At 44.4% G+C, this 27,895-nt stretch overlaps 1 protein-coding gene across 5 annotated transcripts in view; it reads left to right on the plus strand.

Annotated features, from left to right (window-relative positions):
- LOC144823165 (lanosterol synthase-like) overlaps nt 1–27,895 on the plus strand; it is a 171,868-nt gene that overhangs the window by 84,654 nt on the left and 59,319 nt on the right. For all 5 annotated transcript variants that reach the window (XM_078681444.1, XM_078681441.1, XM_078681442.1 and 2 more), the window contains exons 10-17: nt 7,374–7,471; nt 10,433–10,460; nt 20,065–20,121; nt 21,001–21,072; nt 24,193–24,243; nt 24,591–24,740; nt 25,694–25,790; nt 27,769–27,874. In XM_078681444.1, the coding sequence (XP_078537570.1) occupies nt 7,374–7,471; nt 10,433–10,460; nt 20,065–20,121; nt 21,001–21,072; nt 24,193–24,243; nt 24,591–24,740; nt 25,694–25,790; nt 27,769–27,874 (659 nt within the window). The remainder of the gene's footprint in view (nt 1–7,373; nt 7,472–10,432; nt 10,461–20,064; nt 20,122–21,000; nt 21,073–24,192; nt 24,244–24,590; nt 24,741–25,693; nt 25,791–27,768; nt 27,875–27,895) is intronic.

Raw genomic sequence — 27,895 nt, forward strand, 5'->3', positions numbered from 1 at the left:
CCCGCATCATCCCTGAGGTAGAGTTGGTTATATCTTTGGCAGTTGTGTTCTTCCATGTTCGGGTCTCTTTTATGTCTTTTAGCCCATCATTCGCTCAGTCTCTATCTGCATCCTGGGCCTGTCCTTCAATCCTATTTGCTGTATATACGCTGCTCTGTGCATCTTGTCGGTCCTCACTGTTCGCCTCTTTACTCTAATTGTTCGTTTAGCGGCGACGCGCTTCTCTTTGCTGCCCCTGGGCTTTTGTTCTCTTCCATGTCTTCCACTGCTGGACCTTGAAGATATTGTTTTAGGGCCTCCGGACATTCAAAAAACATCGTCTTCCATTTGTCTGTCACCTTGAATTTCGTCGGGCTGACAAAGCTGAACGTGGCTCCTCTTCTTCGCAGGGTGTCTCTTTGCGCCAGGAAGCCTTTCCTTAGTTCCACTGTCGGTTTCGAATAGTCTTGGGTCAGTACTATCTTGCTGCCAGCCCATGTTAGATTCTGATTTTTCCTGGCGAAGGCAAAAATGGCCTCTGTCTGATTAAGTCTCAGCGGGTTACAAATTATCGCTCTTGGGCCTCTGCCTGTGGTTGGTTTTCCTGCTGGTATTCTGTAGGCCTTTTGTACCTCAAAGCCTCTCTGGAAAGTGATACCTGTGAGTTTTGGGATCATCTCCTCCAGCATGGCGGAACAAGAGCCTGCCTTATCTTCAGCTCCCTCTGGCACTCCCAGTATTCGTATATTGCCCCTTCTGGCCCTGTCGTCCTTCTCCGCTAGCTGTTTTTGTACAGCCTGCGTTGCTGTTCTCAGCTCTGTTATCGCCTTGGTGTTCCTGCTCGTTTCATCTTCTACCAGGCTTACTCGGCTTTCTGCAGCTTCTATTCTTGTGTTTGTTTTGTGCAGGTCTGCTCTGATGGCCGCCATCTCCAGTTGCATGTTCTCCAGCTTGAGTTTTGTCTCTCTTCCCACCTCATTGCCCTCGTTTACCTTCCGCAGGATCGTTTCCAGCGTAACCGGCTCGCCTCTTCCTTTGGTCGGGGACCCCTGGTTGTCAAATTTGGGTTTTTTCTGCTGGTCACCTGCCAGCTTCCCGTCGCTGCCTGCCATTGTTCGGATGCCCCTCCTTGACAGGATGTTGATCAGCCTCCCTCCTGCTTGCACCACCTTGGGTGTACTCGTTGTTTGTGCCTTTACCGCAGTGGGTTGGATAGCTTGTCTGTATCTGCTTGGCTCCCTTATGTGTCTTGTTCTCGTTTTTGCTTTTGGTCCGGCCAGCGTGCTGGCTGCCTAGTTGTGGCTTGCACGGTCACTGGTTCGCTGGCCTCTTTTTGCTATTTCGGCTTCACTTGTGGGGGTTATGCTGGGGTGTCAGGGCACTTCTGTCTTGACGGGCTAGGTATTTCGCATCCCCCCTGCTGCTCAGCGGGCTTGTGAGCTGCGCTGTATGTTGTCTCTGTCTCTGTCTCTGTGTTGCTCGTGTTATGTGGCTTTCTCCGGCTTGGGGTACTCGCTTCTGGCTTCTGGCTCTGGCCCTGCCCGTTGTCTCTCCGAGGCTGTGTTTCCCGCTTCGCCTCAGTTGCGGCTTGGCATGTTGCGGGGCTCTTTATCGCGCTATTTCTGCGTTGCGCGGATCACCTTTAGTCCGCCCTTTATGCAGCCCCCTTCCTTGGTATTGCCCCCGCTCCCGGCTTGCGTTTGTATATTAGGGGCTCTATAGCGCGCTGTTTCTGCGTTGCGCGGTTCTCCCTTAGTCCGCCCTTTATGCAGCCCCCCTCTCTTGGTGTTGCCTCCGCTGGTATCAGTGCTTCGCTCTTGTGTCCTCCGGTGCACCCTTCTGGTCTGGTGTGGCTGATCCGTCTGTCTTGTTTTTAGTGTCCTTCGTTCTGCCCTCGGCTTCGGCGCTGTGATGACCTCGCTGCTTCTGGCGCGTTAGACACTCCGCCTCCAGCGCTCACCTTCGGTGCTCTTACCGCCGCCCTTCACGCCTCCCTCGAGCTTCGTTGGGTTCCGCTGGCGCTCTCTGACATTCGCCCCCTCAGTCTCACCGCCTCTCTTCTTGGTCGCTATTGCTTCCGGTTGTCTGGCTTCACCCTTTCCGCTTCCGGGTCGCTTGGCAGCCTACCTCTCACCTTCCGCTTTAGATCGGGGAAGACTTCCGGTAATGGCGCCTCGCCTCCACTCACTTCCGGTTGCCTGGCGTCGACCCTCTGGGCTTCGTTTTTGGGGACATCCCGCTTGCAAGGTAGGGGGCACTTGCTCTCCGCTCCTTCCCTCCACACTGCAGTTTGCTTCTTCTTTGTGTTGTCGTCCTTTGGGTGGCTCTCGCTCTTGTTCAGCTGGCCTCGCTCGCTCCAGTTGCGGGTGCGCTTGGGGTTGCTCCGGTCACTCTGAGCAGCTTCGGTGGTGCCTCGGTCGCGTCTCCGACATGGAGCTCCTTCACCTCGCTCCTTGTTCACCGCTGTCCTTCACCCCTCGCCTCACACCGCCATCTTGCGTCTCGCTGTTGTTGCCTGCCCGGTGTGTTCGTGGGCTAATTTCTCCGCCGTTGTTGCGCTTCCCGCTCTTCCTGCACTTCGGTTCGTTGCGCAAGACCTTCCTACACCTTGTGCACTTTCTTTTGTTCCGTGATTGTCGGTATTTTCTTGTTTGGCTGGTGGTTTTCCCCTCAGGGATGTGGAGCTGCCGGACCTAGACGACCGTCTCCATTGCCGTCCAAGCCACGCTGCTCCACGCCTCATCTTTGATCTCTTGCTTACGAGTAGTAATAGCCATATATATTTTCCTCAGCCTGCAGACAGAGTCCCTATCTCTAGCTCTCTTCTTCAGGGCTGGAAGGAGGGCACCATGGGCTTTGGTGTAGCTAGTATCAAACCATCTTTGGAGCCGAGCAGGCCTTACATTGCGTTTATCCTTTAAATCATTTGCAATCTGGGCACATATGCAGACGTAAGCATCAATAATTTCCCCACTAGAGGGAGTACTATCTAAACATGAGGCCAAGTTTGCCTCAGCCTTAGTAAAAAGATCCTCACAGAAGGCTTCGGGGACCACCCTGTCCCATTTTAACCTTCTACCCTGGTCCTTTGTGGTTATATCGCTCAACTCTACATGCTCCCTAGCTCTTAGGTCGATAGCTTCACCCATGACCAGCTCCAGAATAACCGGGTTATGGTCGCTGAATACGGAGGGTACCACTTTATAGGAAAAGACCCTAGTTATGACACCAGAGGCTAAAAATATATAATCAATGACAGTTCCAGGGTCTTTGCCTTGAAATGTGGTAACCCTCTCCTCCCCCTCGCTAATACATGCTTCAAAGAGATTACTGCTAGCTAGGAGGTCCTCCAGGGCCTCACCTTGCCTATTGTGTTCAAAGTGTGGGACCCCAATGCCTGGAGGCCCTTGGTAATTATCTAAAACACAGTCCCATTTACATGGTTGAATATTAAAATCTCCCATAATAATGCTATCGAATAAAGTGTTATGTTTTGACTTATAATCTGCTAATATGCCATTCAGGGAGCCTAAATGTTGATTAATTATCTCGTTCTCACTGGCATTATAAAAGTTAATTAATAAAATATTAGGTAGATTTAGGATAACCCCCTCAACAATTAAAATATTACTTGAGCCCAACTCCAGCATTTTCAATGAACCTTTCAATTTTAATGAGATAAGGAGCATTAAACCTCCTTTTGATATACCCCCAAGTCCCGGAATTGCTGGGACGATGAAACTTATAAAGCCATCCATACTAAAAGACTTAGATGTGTCCCACGTTTCCTGGAGGCCAATGATGTGGTATTGTTTTATAAAATCCAGCCAGATGTCAGCACTACTCTTTTGTCTAATACCTGCCACATTCCAGCTTATAATTTTAATTGTAGTTACATTAGTTGTACCATGGGTTGATCATTCAAATATAAGGCTGGGACATGTAGTCAATCATTGTCCTCCAGATTTGCTAATGGGGAAAATGATTTAGCAAGGTTATATCAGTTTCTCGATGATCTAGGGAATTACCAGTAAGTTGTGGGAGAACAGAGACAATTCCCTCCTCTCTTGATGGGGACCCCCGAACGGGTTTACCATGAGGAATATATTTGGGGCTACATAGTGTACTTGCCTTGGGACGCAATAATGGCTGTATGGCATGAGAATTTATATGTGCAATACGTGGGGGATAGAAATAACCCAGTGGTAATGGTCTAATTGCGGGGTTTCCTATCGCTGAAGCATCCCAGAACAACCTATCAGCCACATTGCTCCTATTGAAATTGACTACCACACAATCCCCCCCAATACCTTTAATGCAGCGCCCAACCCAGCCCACCCGTCTAGCCATGATGATACTAGGAGAGATATCTGGTCCACCGCTACTAAGTTGGTTGCACCAGTTTCTAGACTTCCTAAGGAGGTCTTGGGTTGTTTCAACCGCGCCATCCTCTAGGGGTGGAACCCCTGTGAGTACAGCCAACAGGTGTTCAGCTTCTGGCGGAAGATCCAGGGTAATACCGCATGAGTGTATAAGTCTTTTATTACCAAAAGTGGTCCCAGCGGGCATATCACTGCTTATATCAGTAGTTCCTACCCGTTGGGATTCTCTACGCGGTAAATTACCATTTGCAGGATGTTGTATATTACCAATTATCCCAGTTCTCCCAGTGATCTGAGTACCAATAAGACTATCATGGGTTGATTTGTTGCTACCTTGTTGACCCTTCGTGGCCTTAGAGATAACGATATGATCCTTCTGGGACTCTCTCTCCAGAGCTTTCTGCCCTCTAAACTCTTTAATAAATTGGTCAATGTATTCACATTTTTTAAGCAGACCAGCAACACAAATATGAAGAGAGTCCACAATGTCCTTGGCTTTGCCAACAAGCACTGGCTCCAATCGTGTATTAAACATATCTTCCACTAGTTAAGCCAATTGTTCAGAGATACTTGAGTCAGCACCTTTTGTCAAAAGTACAGGTTTTGTTAGTTTAATAACCTTCTTTGGATGTCTGCGTTTCCCCGGGTTATTTTGTGACAAGGGGGCTGATGTTTTTCCTCCGTTGGGACAGTCTATAACCTTATTTAATGCTGAACCACTTATAGTCTCAACCACAGGCGTAGGATGGAGCATAGGCTGAGCAATCATAACTACCGGCTCCAGGGGAACATTAGGCACAGGCATAGCCGGCATAATGTCAGAGTCATCACATACTATGGTGGGGAGATCAAGACCCAGTTTCTTCTCAGCATTTGCGATCTCCTTACTTAAAACCCCCACTGCCAACGTTAAGTAGGAGATAATGGATTCGGACTTTCTCTGCACCTTTGCCTTTTTACCCTCCTGTTCCCCATTACTCAGCTGCTTTCGCTTACCCATTGTGTAGGTTAGGGGGGTGGCCCGGCCCGTCCTCCTTCGGCCTCCGACTGCCACAAACGGCTTAGCCCGGCGACTGCGCGCGCGTCCCGCGTGGCGGAAATGACCTGCTGATTATATCACCCCCGGTGTCAAGGGGGAGGGGCTCTGGGTCTGCCGGTTGCTTCTGGGGCCTGGAGTCCTGTGTGAGCTTGCCCCTGCTGGTCCCCACACGCCTAGACCAAAAACGAAGCGTCTCCCACGAAGCGGGAGGCGCGAGCTGTAATAAATGCCCCCGGTGTCAAGGGGGAGGGGCTCTGGGTCCACCGGTTGCTTCTGGGGCCTGGAGTCCTGTGTGAGCTTGCCCCCGCTGGTCCCCACACGCCAAGACCAAAAACGAAGGCACTGAAAGTTGTGCACAACTGCCATCCTTTAGGTGGCCGCCCACAAAACTGTTTTTATTTTTCATAAAAGACCCAAATTGTGCGTTTGTTTATGAAACGGTAGGGTCATTATGTTGTTTCTGTCCATGACATGGCAGTAATAAACAGGAAAAATACATCCGATCTTTTGCTGTATATAGAACTTGCAGTCTGGTATCCTTACTCTGCTGGCCCTTCACTCCGTCTGGCCATCAGAGTAAGTTTTCCAATGGCAGATGCAGTGGGAGCTCTGCTTCTGGAAAACTGATGGTCCACCCCACTCGGATCGGACGGAGGGTGTGGCAAACAGAGTCCTACATTTATGAGGGAATACCTTGTTTGCCAGACTCTACATCAAGTCCTTAATTCTAATACTATAAGCGAAAAGTGGTTCTGCCACTTTTAGAAATCAAAAATACAAGCGTTTTACTTTTTTGGTTTGGTCATAAGGTGTAATTCGCTCTTTCATTTAGTGACTGTTCTCATCTGGTTGGAGAGACACAAGTGTATGAAGATATTTTTGATTTCTAAGAGTGGCAGAACCACTTATTGCTTATAATATTATCCCCAGGTTCTGCACTAAACTGGGCTACCCCATTGTTTTATATTGCTTAATTCTAATACAGCATCTCATGTACTTTACTGTGCAGCCTTACCTATGCCAAATTTTAACCTTCTATACCAGGAACAGGTCAGATCCCTTTATTGGCACTTGCAAAGCTGCTGTTGCCACATTTTGTTGTAGTCTGTAGATGTGAAGTAGTAAGAAAAAGTCTTTCCCATCGAGCTGTGGGAGTCTCAGCATACCTAGGGGGCATCAGTGATGCACTCCATCTGGGACTGGAGTTGAGTTTACTACAACAAAGCTTGTGTTTCTGAAATGCATCATAGCAGTGGTGCTCATTGAAGCTAACCTGCTACGCTTTCTTAGTCAATTATTTAATTGCAAATACGTTTTCAATGCTACTTGATGCTAGTCACTTGATTTGGCAGAGATGGTTACCTCACTGGATGGGGCAGAGGTGGTGGAAAGGATGAAGCAATCATATATACCTAAATTGTAGAAATGCGCATGAAAAATGCAAAGTTATCAGGCAGCTTCGCATTAATTGTTCAGTAAGAAGATACGTGCAGATAGATACCTTCACGGTGTGCTGTTTATTTAATTTTTTTTAAAGTTTGAAAAGAATACTCAAAGTTTATGTGTGCCCTAAAACTATAAAGATAACAATGTATATCAACTTAAGTTCATATACTGTGCAGTAGATGAAAAATGGCATGGGCAGATTCCTCATTTGATGTCTGCGGCTTTTTGCCATATCCCCATTCTGATTGCAGACATTCTGGCAGTCTCTCAGCCATTTTGTGGGTGGAACTAAATACTTCAAGGAATTCAGCACAATTATTTGTACACATTTTGAAATACTTAAGCATTGAGGCAAGAAGGTGAATTTTCACCCTCTCCCATTTCATGTGACATATTGACTTAATAAGAAAATTCACACCTACAACAATAGTCTCGCTCTCCTTCCTTCTGTGCATGTCCTTTCAGAGTATGTGTTTATTGTTATTGAGTGTATGATGTTCATGTTTGACTTGATCTTTTTGGAGTAGATTTCAAAGACCATCAACATGCTGGTACGTTGGTACGTGGAGGGCCCTTCCTCTCCGGCTTTCCAGGAGCATGTGTCCAGGATACCAGATTATCTTTGGTAGGTGTTTGTACCCGTCTGATATATATAGGATGTGCATTGCTTGTGGAAACCTGTACCTATCATTTTTGGGCATGAGTAACAATACTTTAAACTTCATGCAGATTGAGCTGTCAGACCACCTCCTTGGGTTGCATGGTCATTTATTTTAAAAATACATTATTTGCAAGCTGGTTGTCAGATGAGGGAGGGATTATTAGAGAAGTGTGCAGCTGACTTTGAAAATAATACACAATCGTGATTTTGTGTCATAGTTGTTTTTACCTTATTTAAAGCAATGAAAGCAAATATTACCTCTAAGTATAAATATACAGAAGGGTAGGTTACCATACCAAGAACAGAGGACTCTAGAGTTTTTCATCAAGATCAAATAATTTATGCTTCCATAGCACTGTTAGTATGATTTAATTATAGATGGATTCATGAGAGTTTATGTAATGCAGCAGAAAATCACTGTGAAGGTATAAATGTGTTTTACATATAACAAATTTAGATGATTGGAGTTTGGGTAGGAGACTGGAAAAAATAGAAATAAATCTAAGAGACTTTCTTGAGGATCCTGATAGATGAGGTGATTGTTGAGCAATAATATCTTGAATATTTTTCTGAACTGGGGAAAGTTACCTTAGTATATTTGTCTTCATTTCTATCTCCATCTCCCAAGGGTTTTGTTCTGCTCTGGAGAAGGCTTGGGTCATACGGGTCTTGAATTTCTTGGCTTCTTGTTGAAGTAAAACCTTTCTTCCAAAGTGTTTCTGGTCTTTAGAGCTATTAGGATGAATGAAAAGTAGCCTAGTTATTGTAGGTGTAAAGTTCTAAATGTGAGGAAAATTAGTAATTTTGTTCTGGTTTCTTGCGGCAACAAAAGCAGATTTCTCAACACTGGAGTAATATGGTCATGTTTCTTTGGGCAAGCATCTGTCTTATGACCAAGTGAAAGATGGATTTCAAATGAGGTATTGTCATTTTAATAGACCAAAACAAACAAATCAGAGCTGCATTTCCACATTCAATTCAAGAGCTAATCAGTTCTTAATCTCAGCCCGTAAATCTGAGGATTGCAGAAACCCTTAAATGTTTTCATGGAGTGTAATGTGAACAGAGCGGACTTGAAAGAATGTTTACTTTGCACATTCATTGGCATTCCAGCCAAAGTCCAGAGATTTGACTTTTTACGCAAGAAATGTAATTTTGTCTCAAAGATTCACATTTGCAGTTGTTTATTAGTTTTGTTTTAAATTCCATTTTCTTTTAAAGCAGCTAAACAAGTGTAACAGAAATCAGCACAGAAAATCCAATTGTAGTACATTTTATATCCCATATATCATACCATCTTTTATGGTACCCCTCCCCCCCACCATAGCCATTGTCCGATCACCATCCTTCATCTTCACCATTCACAGAATGACCACCTTTTTATTCTCATAACCATATCTTCTTCAAGGTGGATGATTGCTCGGGGGGGGGAGGGTGGTCCCCCAATCTAGTCGACATCTCTACCCATTCAGCCACATCCTTTGTTACCTTATCATCTTTTCAAGTCGGTTTCATGTGCTGCTCATCAGCCAGTGACCACTCTAGGAGAACTACCTTCAATGTATCCAGCCTCAGCACTCTAAGACTAGCCCAATGAACTGTCATTCTTCTCATCATCAGGACTGTACCCAGTGATGGTAGTCTATTCCTCATTCGATAACCTTTATTTTCCAGGAATATTCCCAACATGCACTGCTTTATAGACTTTTTTCAGCCCTATTCTTGTAGCTCTCTTCAGGCTTTCAGTTACGCCCCCAGAAGTTCCCTAGATGTGGTCAAGACCATGTAATATGGAGATTTTTCTGCCTCCCCCAGTACCGGATCTGCTACACTCATAAAGTCTATCTGGATAAATAATATCGAATTTCTTGGTGAAATAAGTACTGTGGAGGAAATGAAATTGCATTAGTTTAAATCATGCATTAGAAGAAACTCTTGCACAGTCCTTCCTCCAATCGCTCTATGGAGTCCTCACTCCACCTCTCACAAACCCTCTTCCTATCTCCCCCTTGGTCCATCACTAACTCAGCATACAGCTGTGTTAATACCTTCCACCACCCAGCTAAATCCAACATATCCTTCATCCCCCCCCATTGACTTCTAAGGGCCTCAAGAAAGGACTTCCATATTTCTTTCACAGTTTGAACCATTCTAATATATTGAAAGAATTGTCTCATACCCAACCCAAACATCTCCTGCGCGTGTTTAAAGGCGACAAACCGTTTGCTCATACGCAGGCCTCCCACCACTCAACAACCACCCCCTCTCCAAGGAAGGAAGTTCAGATCCTTAGCCTGCCTAACAAAAATGAATGTGTCCCTCTGTAATGAAACTGGTGCTCATGTAAAGTGCTCCGATACCTGATGTTTTCGACTCGAGTTCATACTGTATAAAATGCACACAAAAAACAAGGGAAACATCAGTGAGACATTGTCTAACATAGTTCTGCTTTTGACGCTCGACTCATAAATTCTCGATCCAAGCTGAAACAGAGATGGGGAAAATCAGTAGCAGAACGTGTGATTACAGTATGCGGATTTGTTTACGACAGTCTATTAGCGTAGCAACTAACTTAATAAGCCGCTGAACACAGTAAAAAAGACAGCTGTCATAAGTGGTCGATTCTTGGTGATTCTTGATAGCCCACTCCACTCCATTCCTCCCTTCTTTTATGCCTTCCTCGCTACCCTCTTTTTACTCATTACAGCTAACAGTGTAGCAAATGTAACATTGCCACCACTTCTAATGGTATAAAGTTAATTGCACTGTTTCACTAATCACTGACTGCAGCAGCCTATAGTCTATGATTGGCATGCTCTTACATGATTTTGTGATCTTCGCACACCAACAAGAATTTTGAGTCTCATAGGAGACAAGTGTTTTCTTTCTCATATCGTCATAATTTTCAATCCCTTTCTCTTCTAGGCTGGGACTGGATGGCATGAAGATGCAGGTAACTCTTCTGTCCCGACAAGGAACAGGAATTATCATTGAATACCATTGTCGCTTTATGCTTTATACGCTTTACTGTGCACATATATACTCTGCAGTACCTTAAAAAGCATTAATTTTAGATATAGCCAAGCAGAGGCTAAATCAATAAATTAGGGGATTAGTAAGACATAAGTTGGAGATGGATGTGAGTGGACTAAGTCCCCACACTATGTGGGTCTCATCTGCTGGCAGCATTGAGCTCTCTTTTGTTGAAAGATCTCTTGTGGACCACATCAAAAACTGACAGTGGGCTCGGAGCCCACCCACCTTTTACGTTTGGTTGGCTTTCTTCTCACTGCATTTGCTTCTTATTCAATGACTTTCCTTCCTCTTCTTTGTTTGTCCTTCAACTGGAGCATAGCCTGTTTACCATCCTTTTGATTGGATAACATGTATCCTTCCACTGTTCAGATTCGGGCAACTACATTTTTAGGTTGAGCCGACCAGACAGCAGAGCTGCCTGGTTGTGAAAGACATATTGTGGTATTACCAAGGACAAAGGAGGGTGTGCAGCCCGCCTACTGCTTACCATTTGTTGGTTTAACTGTCAGTCTTATTTGCCTGCTTCCTATTCAATGTCTTTTCTTGTCCACCTTGTGTCTCTCTTGGAACATATCCAGTTTATGTGGGTCCTTCACTGCTACATTTTAGATAACTACTTGTTTCAGCTATATGAGCTGTAGATCATATGCTTTAGCACAGATTGCCATCTGTTGTTGGGTCCGGATGTTAGCACTTTGTTTTTGTTCGAATAAGTCTTTGCAGTCACGAGGTAGGTGACTCCTCCTTTTGGTGATAGTGCGCATGGGCATCAACTCCATCCTCAGATAGTTTTTTTCCGCCATCAGGTTCGGATGTTGTAGTGATGAAGTCCACGCAGGTTTAAGGTGATTCAAAGAGGTTTATTCATGATGGTACAAGATCACAGCGAGACCCCACCAGGTGCAGCCAGCATGCTGCTCAGTCCAGCCAAGTGTGGCTATTTGACTCCCAACATTCTGTAAGGTGACATCACATCAAGATTCCACAGAGAGGGCAAGCATAACATGGGACTAAATATACAACATATCCCCCTTTCTTCTTAATGAAAAAACAACAATGAGAGAACAAGGGAGAAGAACTGAGAAAGAGAAAACACAGAGGAAACAGAACCATAAAACCATCGAAAGAAGAGCAACAAGAGCGAAATCGAGAAGCACAGAAAAAAGGAAACAAAAACCATCCTCCCTTCTATACACAACAGAAAAGAAGAAAAAATAACAACGTCAAAGAAGAAGAGAAAAGGAAGCACAAAAGACTGCCCCAAAGCACACCCACTGGCCAGAACAGGAATGAAAGGAGGCTGAAAATGGAAAACAAACAGAACACAGGTCTACAGGCTGCGATGAATGCAGAGAAAGGAAACACGACCGAAAAGCAGAGGAAAGCTCAGAATCCACAAGAGACATGAGAAGAAGACCTCAGAAGGAAAACAGAAATGAAGAAAGAAACAGGGAAGATGAGGAAAAGTAAGAGGATATTCCTCATCCAAACACTATTATCGTTACAATACAACAAGATTGTAATACAGAGATAACAATGCATATTTCACAAAAGAAATTCAATATAAACAGTACATACCTAGCATTGCAAGCATGAAATGCACTCAAAACGGGTATAAAACGCAAGCTAAATATGTAAACCCGAATGCATGGGTGGGAACCCATGACGAATCTCTTGGGATGGAGATGCGTAACAGATGCAAAGGGACTGACACCCTTGCATAGAAAGACTAAAAAGTGTGCACATGTGAAAAAGTGTATGGAGATGCGTAACAGGTGCAAAGGGACTCACACCCTCGCATAGAAAGGCTAAAAATTGTGTGCATGTGAAAAAGTGTATGGGTGTGAACCCTGCAACTAGACATGTGTGGGTAAGAACCCATAAGCAGTCTCTAGTTTATAGAGAAAGACACATACGCAACAGGACTGTAACCCTTGTGTATATGGGTGTGAACGCGGCAACTAGACATGTGTGCGTAAGAACCGTAAGCAATCTCTAGATTATAGAGAAAGACAAATATGCAACAGGACTGTAACCCTTGCATGGATGCAGAACGGACTAAAACCATTGCATAGATCCCCTGTAAGAAGGGACAACTAAAATATTGTGCACAGTGAAAATTGTATAAATGTACAACAAGCAGATGGTACTAACACCCACTGCAATCCCAGTGTAGGGAAACTCATGGCAAAAACAATGCACATGTGATATGTCTTTGCAAAATGTATAAAAAAAACTTAATGCACATATAGAACACTTATGAAGCGAACTGTAAAACATTTTTAACGGCGTTGGTGAGCGATTCCTCACTTGAGGAGCGTGAGTGGTGTACAACCCACTTGTAAAGTAACATAAAGTGTACGTTAATAAACGAGCAATAGTAACCATAGTATGTTGCAGAATGAATTAAGAGTAGTTCTTGCGTCTTCAAGTAGCGTTAAGGCAAAAAGAACACAAAAAGAAGATGACGAAGAGATCCCCATGGTAGTTCGACAGTGTCAGTCCGTAGATGACAAAGAGATCCCCGCGGTAGTTCACTGTCAGAAAATATGCCTGGTTCCATCTTGAAGACTAGATAAATGGAACTGCTGATAAGGAAAACAATACCTGAAGTTGACTTCACGTGGGTACATGCTGTGGTGACAGGAAAAAAGCAGGGCTCGAGAAATCTGAAAAATGGTACTAGTCCTGCAGGTCTAGTACTTTCCAAAAACTCCTCGACCTAACAGTAACCTACTTGACCTCCGTCTCTGAAAGAGGAGCAAATGTGACAAGATAACAAGATTTAAAGGCATCTTTATTGCTCATTTGCTTTGTGAGCAACAAAAAGGCATTTAAATCTTGTTATCTTGTCACATTTGCTCCGTTTTCAAAGACTGAGGACAAAAGTTAGTTTGTTTTCCTACTCACCAGAAAGGGCGGGTAGGACCTAAAAAATAGCTCGACCTCATAAAATTTACCTCGCAAATGCGAGCGGTCGAGTGGATTTGTCGAGCCCTGAGAAGCATTGTCCCAAACTCCATCGAATCTTGCCAAATATTTACTTTGTCAAAAAAATACCTGGTTGGCATAACAAGGACTAAACCTTGTAGACAACAGCAGTACCGGCCAAACAAAAGATGGCGGCACGCTGTACACATTGTGTAGGATGGCTCACGGCACGCTAGTGCATGCGGGAACAGAAAACAGCGGAAGGCAGAAGAAGGAACGTCACCGGCACAATGGTGAAGGTCGAGGTGAGCACGCTTTCTGATGCAAATTCATGTGACATACTTTAAAAGACAACACGGCGGTTGCTAAAACTGCAGGTCTGGATGTGTCATAGGGTAAAAACAACCAGAGACAGTTGGGTTAACTCCACAAAGTCTTGATGTCTCTGAGCCAAAAATCACAGACCCCAACATTGCTCATCTCACAAGTCATCCTCAGTGCAGTCATATAATCCACAGCGCGCTTCATATTAGGAAATCCTCTTCTATAGTTCCCGGAGACCACACAATGTATAAAACACCCACTGTCTCACCTTGTATAAAAGTCGCAGACCATTACTGGTCAATTACCACTGTTGCAGCCTGTCTACATGACACGCAGATTGTGGGACTGAACATTGAGTCAAAGCTAGGTGCAGCATAGCTCTGTGCAGAAAGGCACTTCACTCCACAGGGAACACAAAATCAGGCAGGCAAATAACATCCGACTTGCTTATTCAAATGAAATCTAAGCGGTAGATAGGATTGTAGAACAGAGTAGGACACTTCGAGATAGTCTTGTTCAGAAACAGCTTAGCTGGCGCATACATGTAAAAGCACACTTCTTCACCAGACAGTGTGCAGATGTAGAAATGTCGCAGGTGAACACACTAGATTAGTGTTACCCTCACTGAAGGAACAGGACATAGACGTTGGGAGGCTTGAAGAGCGTCCGGCTTACCCTCACTGACATACCAAAGGGGATGATGGACGGAGCATTGAAGCAAATCAAACACACACCACCAGTCAACTGATCTGGGTTTAATCCATCATCATTCTTTAGCTCACTCCATCACCCCAGTTCAGACAAGGCCATAGGCAAATCAGTCTGACCCTGTGCCTCATGGGAACAGTCAAGCCACGTCTTCCCTGGACCGGAAACCAGTATCCTGGGACCGGGTTCTGGCTAATCAGCCGTCATCACCCAGGCTAGCTTGAATCCAGTGGCAAAGTGAGCAAGGGACCCACGTCTGGGCATACCCTGCAACTTAGGGTGAACAAAGCAATACCACCCCAGTTAAGACATGGCCATATGCAAATCAGTTTGACCCTGTGCCTCCTGGGAACAGTCCAGCCCGAACTGCCAAGCCATGTCTTCCCTGGACCAGAAACAAGCATCCTGGGACCAGTTTCTGGCTAATTAACAGTCATCAGCCAGGCTAGCTTAAATCCAGTGGCAAAGTGAGTAAGGGACCCAGGTCTGGGCATACCCAGCCAACTTGGGGCGAACAAAGTGATACCAAAGGGGATGATGGCCGGAGCGATGGAGCAAATCGAACACTCACCCCCAGTCAACGGATCTGGGTTTAATCCATCATCATTCTTTAGCTCACTCCACCACCCCAGTTCAGGCATGGCCATATGCAAAACAGTCTGACCCTGTGCCTCATGGGAACAGTCCAGTCCGAACTGCCAAGCCATTTCTTCCCTGGTCCGGAAACAAGCATCCTGGGACACTGTTGTCAGAAAATCCCTCCTCTTACAACGGGAACAACCAATCTAACTCTTCCAGAGGCTATTTTCGAGGAGGTTACAGTGGAAATAACAACAAGGGAAGAGGCGGAGGTAACTCCACCCGCACTTCCCCTGCCAATCAACAGTGACTTCCCTCCACTACCCCGATCATTCCACTCTTGTCGGGGGACGTCTCTCACAGTACCTACGTGTCTGGCATTCAATCACATCAGACAAGTAGGTAATAAAAATTATCCAAAATTGTTATTGCCTGGAATTTACCAGCACTCCTCTAACAATCCTTCTGAGAGAGCGTGCAATGTCACCAGAACATCTCACCTTCCTAAAACAAGAGGTAATCTCTCTATTAGACAAACATGCAATAGAACCGGTCCCATTACGTCATCAAGGGACGGGAGTGTACTCCCTATACTTTTTGATTCCAAAAAAAGACTCCTCCCTCAGGCCCATACTGGACCTCAGACAACCAAACCTCTACATTCAATCAGACCACTTCTACATGATCACACTTCAACAGGTGCTCCCATTGTTTCAGCAAGACGACGTTCTTTCCACTCTAGAGTTAAAGGATGCCTACTTCCATATTCTCATTCACCCAGCTCACAGGAAATATCTCAGGTTTGTAGTGGATGGACATTATCAATTCAAGATCCTCCCATTCGGGGTAACTACAGCATCAAGAATCTCACCAAGTGTCTAGCAGTAGTCGCAGCTCATTTAAAAAGACAACACATTACTTAGACGACTGGCTAATAAAAGCCAAGTTGCAACACAGCTGCCTACACCACACTCCGAAAACAGTTCAACTACTTCATGACTTGGGATGCACTGTGAGCCTCACCAAGTCTCATCTGCAACCCTCCAACACGCAAGTGTATCTAGGAGCTAGAATAGACACCCGCAAAGCTCTAGCGTACCCCAACCCAGTCCGAATACGCAACATGCAAACCCTGGTCTCACAATTTCAACTGCAACACTCACTACCAGCCTGAGTATTTATGCAGTTGATCGGAATGATGGCATCTTGCATTCTAATTGTTCCTTACACAAGACTCCAAATGCGTCCCCTACAGGAAGGCTTAGTCAGTCAGTGGAACCAGGCTCAAGGTCACTTAAACAATCTGGTGTTGGTGGACAGCTGCACTCATCGCTCCCTGCAGTGGTGGAATGCACAAAACCTTTCCAAGGGGCGGTCATTCTTCGATCCGGTTAGAGATAGTACTAACAGCAGACGCTTTCCTTACTGGTTGGGGAGCTCATCTTCAAATACATAGCATTCAGGATATGTGGACTTTACAACAAAAACAGCCCCACATAAACCATCTGGAGCTGCTTGCAATTTTTTCAGCACTGAAAGCTTTTCAGACACATCTAGTAGGCAAAGCTGTCCTAGTTCGTACAGACAACATGACAGCAATGTACTACATACAAAAACAGGGAGGGACACACTCTTCACAACTTTCACACCTAGCTCAAAGCATTTGGAGGTGGGCCATTCCTCAAAACATATTCCTCCTTGCACAACATCTCCCAGGAGTAGGCAATCAGATTGCAGATCTACTCAGTCGTCAGAGACAACAGATCCACGAATGGGAACTACATCCCCAAGTACTCCTCCCATTCTTCCAAATGTGAGGGCTACCCAGAAATAGATCTGTTTGCCACACACCACAACGCAAAATGCTCAAACTTTGCGTCCAGGTATCCACACCCATTGTCCAAAGGCAATGCGCTATGGATGAATTGATAAGGGAAATTTGCTTACGCTTTTCCACCTCTCCCACTAATTCCATTAGTGGTTTGGAAGCTCACTCAGCAATCCCTCACAAGGATCCTAGTTGCTCCTACATGGGCTCGACAACCATGGTTCACAACCCTGTTGGATCTATCAATAGTTCCTCATCAAAAGTTACACCTCTCCCCCAAGCTTCTCACTCAAAACCATGGAGAGATAAGACATCCAGATCAAAGTCAACTCAACCTTACGAACTGGCACCTGAAGTCTTAGAATTTGGCTACCTTAACCTCCCATCAGACTGCATGACCGTCATTACCCGCTTGCGTGCGGCAGGAATTCCTGCCCTGTGCTGGACATTCCAGTCGCGGGCGTGGTCGTGACGGAACCATTCGTCATCAGCACAGTCCAACCGTGACTCATGATGGAATGGTTCCGTCACGAGCATGGAAGGGGTTAAAGAGGCCAGATGTCCTACCACAAGAGCGTGCTATGCAGCAAAATGGAAACGATTTGCAATTTGTTGTACGAAAAACCAAATCAATCTGTTTGATGCCTCAACTCGAAACATAATTTGCTATCTGTTACACCTACAACGTGCTAACTTAGCATATACATCTATACGATTACACTTGCCGCTATAGCAGCTTACCTACAAAACAGACAACACTTGTCTTTGTTTCGAGTACGCGCTATCAAAGCCTTTATGGAAGGACTCAAAAGAATCATTCTTCCTAGACTTTCACCTTCTCCCGTGTGGTATCTTAATATAGTCTTTACAAGACTCATGGGCCCACCATTTGAGCCTATGCACATATGCGAATTACAATTTCTAACTTGGAAAGTAGCCTTCCTTATAGCCATTACATCTCTTAGGAGAGTTGGTGAGCTCCAGGCACTAACCATACAAGAACCATTTTTACAAATTCACCAAAATAAAGTTGTTCTTAGGACTAACCCAACATTTTTACCCAAAGTCATTCCTGCTTTTCATCTCAACCAGTCTGTTGAGTTACCCGTCTTTTTTTCTTCAACCCGACTCAGCAGCAGAACATGCTCTTCACACATTAGATGTAAAAAGAGCAATACTTTTTTACATTGAAAGAACCAAACAAAACAAAACAACTCTTCGTTGCTTTCTCACCACCACATAAGGGCAACCTCATTTCAAAAACCGGAATTGCACGCTGGATAGTTAAGGGCATACAGATATGCTACCTTAAAGCCAAACACCTTAACAGTTCCCCCTAAAGCACATTCCACACACAAGATAGGGGCTTCCATGGCATTTTTAGGAAACATACCCTTAAATGACATTTGCAAGGCTGCAACATGGTCTACACCACACACATTCACAAAACACTACTGTGTAGATGTGTTAGCAAAACAACAAACTAGTGTGGGCCAGGCTGTTTTAAGAACACTATTTCAGACCACTGCAACAGATACAGGTTAGCCACCACATGGGAAAGAACTGCTATATAGTCTATGCTAACGCATATGATCTACAGCTCATATGCCTCGAACAGAAAATGCTACTTACCCAGTATGCATCTTTTCTTGGCATATAGAGCTGTAGATTCATATGCACCCACCCGCCTCCCCGGGTACCTTTACCTGTTACAGTATTATCTTACTTGGATACACTATACATAGACATCACTTTCTACTCTCACTAACTCCATCACCTCTATGGCAAGACAATCTAAGGATGGAGTCGATTCCCATGTGTATTATTACCAAAAGGAGGAGTCCCCTACCTGGTGACTGCAAAGGCTTCTTCGAACAAAAAAAAAAGTGCAAACATTGACTTAGCCAGTGCTGGAAAAAGTAGCAAAAAACATTGTTTTCTGTATAGAATGCAAATAGGGGGTACATAATTGATAATTGAATGTAACAACCAGCCTAATGATTGAGTGTACTGCTCAGATGTAAAGTAGCCCCTCATGCATTGCAATGGAAGAACCGTTTTTTTGAGTTGATGCGCTTACGATGTTTAGCCCACCACAAAACTTCATGTATATATGATAACTTTCACCTTAGTCATACCACCAATATGGCTACATCATTTGCCGCTTATTTATCGTCTACACAGCACAATAGATATCGGCATTCAAACTGTTTTGTGAACATGTTACCATACTAAGACTCTCTCCTGTATGTGTGTTTTGTCATACATGTCCAGTAATGCTCTAAGAGGGAATCCCCCTCACACATGTAAAGCACCTTAGCGAGTGCTACACATTTTAAAAATTACACAATCACTTAAAATTAAGTAATTTGCACCTACACACTTTGGTCCTGAGGAAAGCCAATTTTAATCATAAAGGCCTGGCTGAAACATGTAGACCACACCTGGATGTAGGAGACCCTAATTAACACTCCTATAACATCCAACAGCCTTTTTTTTATTGCTAACAGTGACCCAGTTATTAAAATATAATTTACCCTTGGGTACTGGGATCACTGTATAGCGTTTAAACTTTCACCTTCCCATCACTACACTGCACACTCAGAAACATACCTGCTCCGCTGTATTCTGGCGTCCAAGTACACCCGGGACACACTTGGTGTCACTGGGTGGGCCTGATGATGAAGCATGCTACCAACCAGGTTGGTGGGTGAGGGCTTCATGAACAAACAAAAGGGTTTGTACCCTGTCTTTCAGTCTTGAGTCTATGTAAATTCACAAATAAGCTAGTCCTTATTGATTTTACATAACAATCCACAAATGCCACTGGGCTAAAATTGTTCAAGCTGAATGAGTGCCAAGAAAGCAGCTAACAATGTAACTTTTGCAATTTAAACACCTACAATGGAAATCCGGGAAAATGCGCATCACTGAGATACTTAAATTATTCCAGATTATGCCAACCCATAGATGTTGGAGGGAGGAAAGAGCATTTTAGAAATTTGAAGAATACACAGATGTACATTTCTCCGGATGGTATCCTTACACTTGTAAATTCGATGTAGATACTAAACACTGTGACTCGCTACACTGTACTTGATGCATGTCTGTCACTCTTGTTTCATGAGTATTACATTTTTTTGCTTTTCAGGGAACCAATGGCTCCCAGTTGTGGGATACAGCATTTGCAGCTCAAGCCTTTCTAGAGGTGCAGTAGAAACTCAAAAACATGTGTGTTTGTCTGTGTACTTCCTTCTTTTCAGGCCAGTTAGTGTATCATGATAGTTTCACGTTCTCAACACTAGTCCTTTACTCCTTCCTCAATTTATAGACCCCACCTGTTCCCTCCAATTATCCACCTATTTCTATTCCTAACCTATCCCCACGGTACGTCCTTTTATCCTCTACCAAGAAATGCACAAAAGTCACCACACTGTCGCACAAAATAACCTGGTCCCATCTGATAGCATGCAACTTACCTCATGCTCTGTCTGCTTTACCAGGGACCCTTGTGGGGATCATTTTTACCACAACCTTGACCTGAAAATAATGCTGGAGATTTTCCTTTTTCAATTTGCCTCCTCCAACTTCCATGCCATTCTCTCTGTCTCTCTACTTCATAGTTTTACATCCTTCTTTTTGGATCACTCGCATTCTTCCTGGATTCATGTCTCTATTACTCACTGTCCTTCCCAACCTCCTTTTTGATTACTCTTTGCTGGTCGGCTGTCCACCATGATTCCAGGAGGCCTGGATCCAGGCTACGTTTTTGTGATATCCATTTACAGTGGCTTTCTTTACAGTGAGTACACCTCATTTAAATGGTCAGTGGTTTTTCCGAAAATGTGGCACAGATGAGACCTGGAGATACGTTTGATATCCGTGCTCTGCTGTTTCTTCTTCCATTCATCGCCTCGCTCCACACACTGTCATCTGCACGTGTGTCCATCCTTGATTTTACCCCTAGTTGTATCTCTTGCTGTCTTTTCTCCCACTCTTATGTTTTCCTCTCATGTCTCCATCTGCCACTTTCCTTCATCAAATTGTTTATATCATTGTGGTTACCATGTCTTCTTCCTTGTAACAGGCAGGAGCTCAGGATCAGACTGGATTCACCTCCTGTTTGAAGAAGGCCCATGAGTTCTTCCGGATCACACAAGTGAGTGAAGAGATAATGGGACTATGCTGTTGTGTATAATATGTATGGATTGAGGAGGAGCCACTGTAAAGCATAACCTGGGTAAGGGAAAAAACATCCTCAACCATAGTCCTAGTGTAAAAATGGTGACCCCTTTTAATCATTTAGAGACTGGAAAAGGGAACCTGAGGCTTGTCATCCAATACCTATTCAACAGCAGTGGTTGCGGGGTTCACAGGTTGTCTTTCAGGCCTAATTCACAAGCTGTTTTCACACACTACCTGAACTTTAGTGTGCTTTTGGTTTGATCTGTGATCTCGAAATGTGAACTTACATTTGTAAAGTGATTTACACGCATAATATTACCTCAGATTTTTGCAAATTACATCCCACATTATATACATTAGATTTACTCCTGTTATGTACGGGAGCAAATGTGTTCCCTTGATGGGAATGGGGAGAGAATGTCGCCAAAACTGGTTGGAGTGTGGGGGAAGAGGTTTCTCCACAGGGAAGAAAATGAACCTTTTCTGACTATTTATGCAAGCATGCATATACACCATGCTCATTTACACACTTATAAATGCTTACAAATGTAAATTCTCATAGAAAGCTGTGAATGTAACCGCTTCCCACAAGTACTGATTTGTTTTGTAAATTCTAAAAATAAACTAAAAAATACATTCATCTATACTACTATTATAAAGCGAGAACTGGGAACCTTTGAGGCGGGTAAACTCGAAAAGTACACCACCAATCACAACACCCAATACAGTGTTGGAAAGGGGAGGTCCAGGAGATGGACATAGGCTATACAGCACCACACCATATACATTTAGGGGGGGGGGAAAGAACGTTAGGGGAAAAGTAGTCCGGGCGTATGCATACAGTGATATGTACGTGGCGTTCCAGAGGTGCAATGGCGTTACGTAAACGCGGCGTTATGTGTGTGGACAGAGCGCTGGAAGGAGCGCGGGACTGACACAAGTGCCCAGCTGATGGGAGTGCCCAGCGCGGGGAGGAGCGGCGATAAGGGTCAGTACTGTCGCGCTAAATGTTTGAAAGGAAACCCATGCGTTATGAGGCTGTGGAGTCATTCGCTGCAGCGGGCTGCAGGCTGCACATTTTCCAATAGCTGGAGTGCCCAGCGCGGGGAAGAGCGGCGGGGAGGAGCGGCGATGCTGGTGGGGGAGGAGCGGCGATGCGTGTCAGTACTGTCGCGCTAAATGTTTGAAAGGAAACCCATGCGTTATGAGGATGTGGAGTCAATCGCTGCAGCGGCCTGCAGGCTGCACATTGTCCAATAGCTGGTACACCTAAGCTCCTTCAGGGTGTAACTTGAGGGGACTTGGGTTTCAAAAAGGCATCATTTAAGCCCACGGTGTGAACTTGAACGGCTGTAATCAAACACACACTATCTGCCCAGGAGGCAGCCCGGCTCCCTCCATCCGATCATATGCACACCGCAGTATGACAGGCAGCTGGGAAATATGTGGGGTTCTCATGGAGCGAAGTTAGGATCCGAAGAAGCCAGTGGGCCGTGGTTCACGGAAATCGTAGCTGTGTGTTGTGTGCACGTGTTTTCTGTCACGCAGTACTGGCTGAACTCAATATCCTGAATGGACGTGGTTTGTGACGATGTTTCTGCTCTACTTTCACATAAACTCCATTTTGCACAGATTTTAAAATGCGTGATGTTGGTGAGAAGTTTACGATTGGGATTTTTTCGCGGCGGGGAGGAGCGGCGAGGCTGGTGGGGGAGGAGCGACGATGCTGCTGAGTACTCTCGCAAAGCCTACCCGGACAACGTTGGGACGGGCTGCTAGTACCAAATAAAGGAGTAAACCTGTCTGTGGAGATTTTTTTTTTTTGTGAATCGTACCTCTTAACATCAGTTTTTGAGATTGAAATTGCATTCTGGCTTTCTACCAACTACATGCTATACTGGTATTGTGGAAGAAGTAAAAGTGAGGTACATTTCTTCTTCATCCTATGCCTTTCTTTTGCTTTGTGGGTCATAGTTAGGTTTCCAAAACCTGGTAATTTTCGTACATCCTATATCTGTTTTCCGAATAGTATTAAAAAACAATTAAGATCATGTTCTGGGGTATCAGCAGAGTATTGCTAATTAGTCCCTTGCATCAACGTGCATTCAGTTGGCCTTAAAACCATCCAATTTCCCTCTCTGTCTTTGCAGTGAGGTCCAGGATCATTTTGCTCATCATCTCTTGGTCTGTGCAAGAATTGTTTTCTGCATGGGCATTCTGAGCGTTGCTGCAGCTGACTCCCCTGCACAAATGAGTGTGTGGGATTCCTTCTCCCAGAGCATGCAAAAGGACCCAGATCTTGTAACTCTAATATTGGCAGAAATGTGCAATGGTGGCACGTGCTTCTTCGTAAATATTTTTGCATGACACAGTTGCACTATTAAAGAAGACACTTAAATCGACAAAGCAGAATTAAAATATCTGATTAGTTGGGATTATATAGTCTATAGAGTATTAGCAGGCAGGCCGGATAGGCCAGGCTCTTCTCAATGACTCTTCTGGCCCTAACAAGACCATTGACAGCTGAACAACCCCCATTTATCTTTATCCTTTGGTTCAAATCTTGCATTGGCTTTGCCTGCTCTATTATGTCACCTCCATGAGCCAGAATCCTGGACCCATACCTGATTTTACCTCTTTCTCACCTGTTTTGAAGCATACCACTTGCAACTTGATGCAAAACGTGTTAATATTTGAAAGATCTGATCTGCAGATGACTTGTAACACAGAGTTTTGTAAATTGGTACCTGTCATGAATCCGAATAACACTGCATCCAGGCCACCGTCCCCAATAGAGGAGAAGATGCTCGCTAAAATATCACTATGCTTTAAAAGAAAACGCTCCAGAAAGGCTCTCAAGATAATGTAGAAGCTAATTTGATTCTGGTGTCAATGTTGTCATCTGATTAGACATTTGCTATTGGTAATCAGATATTTGATGTTTTTAAAAAACTCTTCTTTATCCAGTCACACCGTGGCAGAAGAATTCAAAGGGTGTCAAGTTCTGAAACATTTCAAGATGTAAAATCAGTGTTATTGATCAGTAATTCTTCTTGGTACCTATTTTACAATTTTCCCATTTTATTTTTTCCAGATACCTGACAATCCTCCTGACTATCAGAAGTATTATCGACAAATGAATAAGGTATGTCTTGGGCTTTTCGGTTCCTGCAATTTCACCATTTCTGTATCCGTCCCTTTTGCTTCCATTAGCACATTGTCCTAGTTCTCAAACCCTCCCCACATTCTACTCAAACTCCCTCAGGTGTAGTCCCTCTCCTTTCTGCAGTTTCCCTATCACCACTACAGCCCTTTTTCGCAGTCTGTCTTTATCTCCTTGTCAACCCCTCCTTTATCCTCTCAACAAACCCCACCACCCCCTCTTCCCATTCGGTTATTTTCCTCTAAATTTGATTAGCGTTTGTTAATCCCTGGCTGCCCAAACACAAACTACTTCTCGTCCTTGCCTCAGTGTGCCTTGCATTCTTACAGGGAGGATTCCCCTTTAGCACCCGGGACTGTGGCTGGATCGTTGCTGACTGCACTGCTGAGGGCCTCAAAGCTGTGATGCTGCTACAGGAAATGTGCCCATTTATAACAGATCACATTCCCAACAATCGTCTGTTTGACGCCGTCAATGTGGTGAGTACATCGTGGAAGCTTCAGAAGGGTGGAGCGAGAAAGGTTCTTCCCTATTGTTGGCAATCAGAGGATGCTCTTCAGACCCCTGGAGGCATGACACTGCAGGGGTTAGTCTAGAGATCTTCTTTCCTTGCTTGGGCATTGAAGATGAGATTAACACACAGCCTTTGTAGAAGGGTCCAGGGGTAGGTCTAGATATTTAATTCCTTCCCTCAGATAGTTAGTAATCAGGAAACAATAAGTCTCGTAGAGAATCTTTTGAGAGTTTTGCTAGGAACATATCTAAATATCTTCATTTTGCACTTTTGTGGCTTGGCAGACACTTCGGTCACACTGTCATGCACTGGACAAGTCACCACCAGCAGCAGTCACTGAAGGCCATAACATTGAGGTTTCTTGGGGGATCTGCCCCTTAAATATATCTATATGGAAAAATGCACAGAAAATACGATAGATACAGAGGTCGGCTGTGGTAACAGGTTTAGGGAGCTGGAGGTTAGGTTTGTGCAGAGGTTATAGCCAGCTGTTATGAAAGATTAGCAGTGGCATCGCTGGACCTAGCATTTATGCTACTATATGTTTCCTTGGAAGAAGAAATTTTGCTTCCATCTTTTGACGATGCAGGCAAATGTCTAGGTGTGCCAGGCTGTATTGTGGCCCTGGCAGGCAGATATGTGGTAAAGTTTGTGGAACAGGTATTGATGGTAGATGTGGGAGCAGTGGACACAGCTATGCTGACAGATTTAGGGGAGGAATGATGGAAGTATATCTGGAGTAAGGCAGGTAGACAGTGCAGTGGGGCAGAAACAAGAGTCGTATAAGTGGGGCGCTCTGGGATAGGACACCACTTGAAGGCAGGACTTCTCCCTGTTTGAGATTTTATGCATGTGCAATTTTTGTGTTGCCCTATTTCCTGCATCTTCACACCCTCTGTCTCTTCCTCTCACTTGCAGTTATTGAGTATGAAGAACTCAGATGGAGGCTTTGCTACGTATGAGACCAAGCATGGAGGCCGCCTGCTTGAGCTTCTGAACCCCTCCGAAGTGTTTGGTAAGAACTTTCCCGCTGTCGTAGCACCACCACTGACATAACACCTTACTTGAGGATACAAGGCACACACTGTTTAGGTGCAGTAGGCATTTATCACTTTGCATTAAAGACTGGAATTCCTATTTTATCTGAAATCATTTGTTTGTTATATGTCATTTCACAAATACATGAGTGAAAATCTTCGATTGCATGGAATTCCAAAGATGACTGGACATATAAGTTTTTCCTGTGTTGACCAAATAAAACTTATTTTACATTTAAGAGGTAAAGTTTAAATAACACATAGCTGCATGGAAGGAAGACCTATATTATGCACCAAGTACGAAAAGTACCTAGAAAAAGCTGGTTTAGTTAAAAAAAAATACAATTTCCAATTATTTGAACCTTCAGCAGTTTAATAGGAAATGTAGAGAATGCATAAAAGTTAAGATGTGTACCTGTACAATGAGTAGAAGTGATGCAGGTATCTTGGTATTAATCTAGTTTATTTGTAGGTTGTGGGATGAGGATGTTGGACCTCGCTTGTGTCATGTGGTGAGCAGGTGCAGGAGAATGCCTCACCAGCAGGCACATGACTATCCTTGTTGAGAGATTTTTAGGAGGACAACTTAGTTTTTTTATTACTATGCTCTGATCAGAGTGAATCTGAAAGAAGTAAGGTGAACTTTGCAAAGAGCTATTAAGTGAAATTGGGGATTTTGTAAATATAATTGAAAACATGTGAATGGATTTTAGAAGGCATTCTATGTAAAGAATAAGAATGTTGGGAGATCACCGTTTTAATGGTGGATGAGATGTACAATGTTGTTGTATGTTTAGGTTAATTGTTAGCAACAAGATGGAGAATGTGAATGGTTTATACCCTCCAACAAGCCCCTATATTATATTGCAACTGAGTACCCCAGTTTACATCACAAGTTCAACTAACTCTGTTTAATTGTAAACATACACACTCAATCACCTCTTAGGATGCGTTTTTAGCCTCAGAGAAAGATCAAACATGAGGGAAAACGAAAAGCGGAGAGACAAAGCCAGAAAACAACCACCATCAATAGCAACAGAACTAAACCTCTAACGATCCCAGCCTCCTCTAATCCGGGTTCGAACCTCAGCCCAAACAATGAAGGTCCTCACCCTTACACATCCCATATGAGCGCCCCCCATGGAATACTTCTAAAGAACTCAAGTCCCTGAATCAATCAGGGTTCATCACCATACCCTCCAGGAAAGCTCTGGCTGATTTCACCTGTGCCGACACCTAACAGCTTGTTTCATAATCTTACCTAAGCCTTCCAGGAAAACTATAGTGTGCCATTACTATATCTCCTACAAGGGCCGCTGTTCTGTATATGGTGCTCTTTGCCCACTGGAGAGTCACGTCACCCGCTTCTTTGGCAGGATCCCTCGCCCCACTGTCAGGCACCCTCCTAGGCCTAGTTAAGCAGCAGCACACAAGGCATTTATGAGACCTCCCCCACTGCCCCGGGATTCTCTACAGTGCAAGGGCTTCCCAGGGTGCAGCAGGTGCCTCCCAGGGAGTACCTCTCTCCTGCTCAGAATGATGCTAAGGGGATTGCTACCTCCAATCCAGGCCATGCGAACGCAGCACAACTACAGTGTCCACCCATGTCGAAGGGCACAGACAGTCTCAGTTTGATCTCACTGGGACAGAAGCACTCTCCAGGCCACCCACAGGCATTTCATTATTAACCTCCGTCTCCGTTCCGCTCCAGAGGGCCACAGGTCTCGGTGGCAGGCGATGTACCTGGACATCAGTCAGGAAAACGAAGAGATGTGGCCATCTTCGGCCGATGATGTTTGTTTTATATAACTTAGATAAACTACAAATGTATTTTTATTTATTTCATGCCCAGTACATTTAATCTAAGGAGGATATTACCATTCATTCACGGTGTATTTTGGTTATTAGTCTCTTGGGAATGTTGACGAGTTAGCAATGTGTTTTTGTTTGCCTCAGGTGACATAATGATTGATTACACCTATGTGGAGTGTACGTCGGCAGTCATGCAGGCGCTCAAACATTTCCAGGACAAATTTCCGGATCACCGTGTGGATGAGATAAGGTGAGAGCGGGAAGTGTTCAG

Source organism: Lissotriton helveticus, chromosome 3_1, assembly GCF_964261635.1.
Source record: "Lissotriton helveticus chromosome 3_1, aLisHel1.1, whole genome shotgun sequence".
NCBI classification, from domain to species: Eukaryota; Metazoa; Chordata; class Amphibia; order Caudata; family Salamandridae; genus Lissotriton; species Lissotriton helveticus.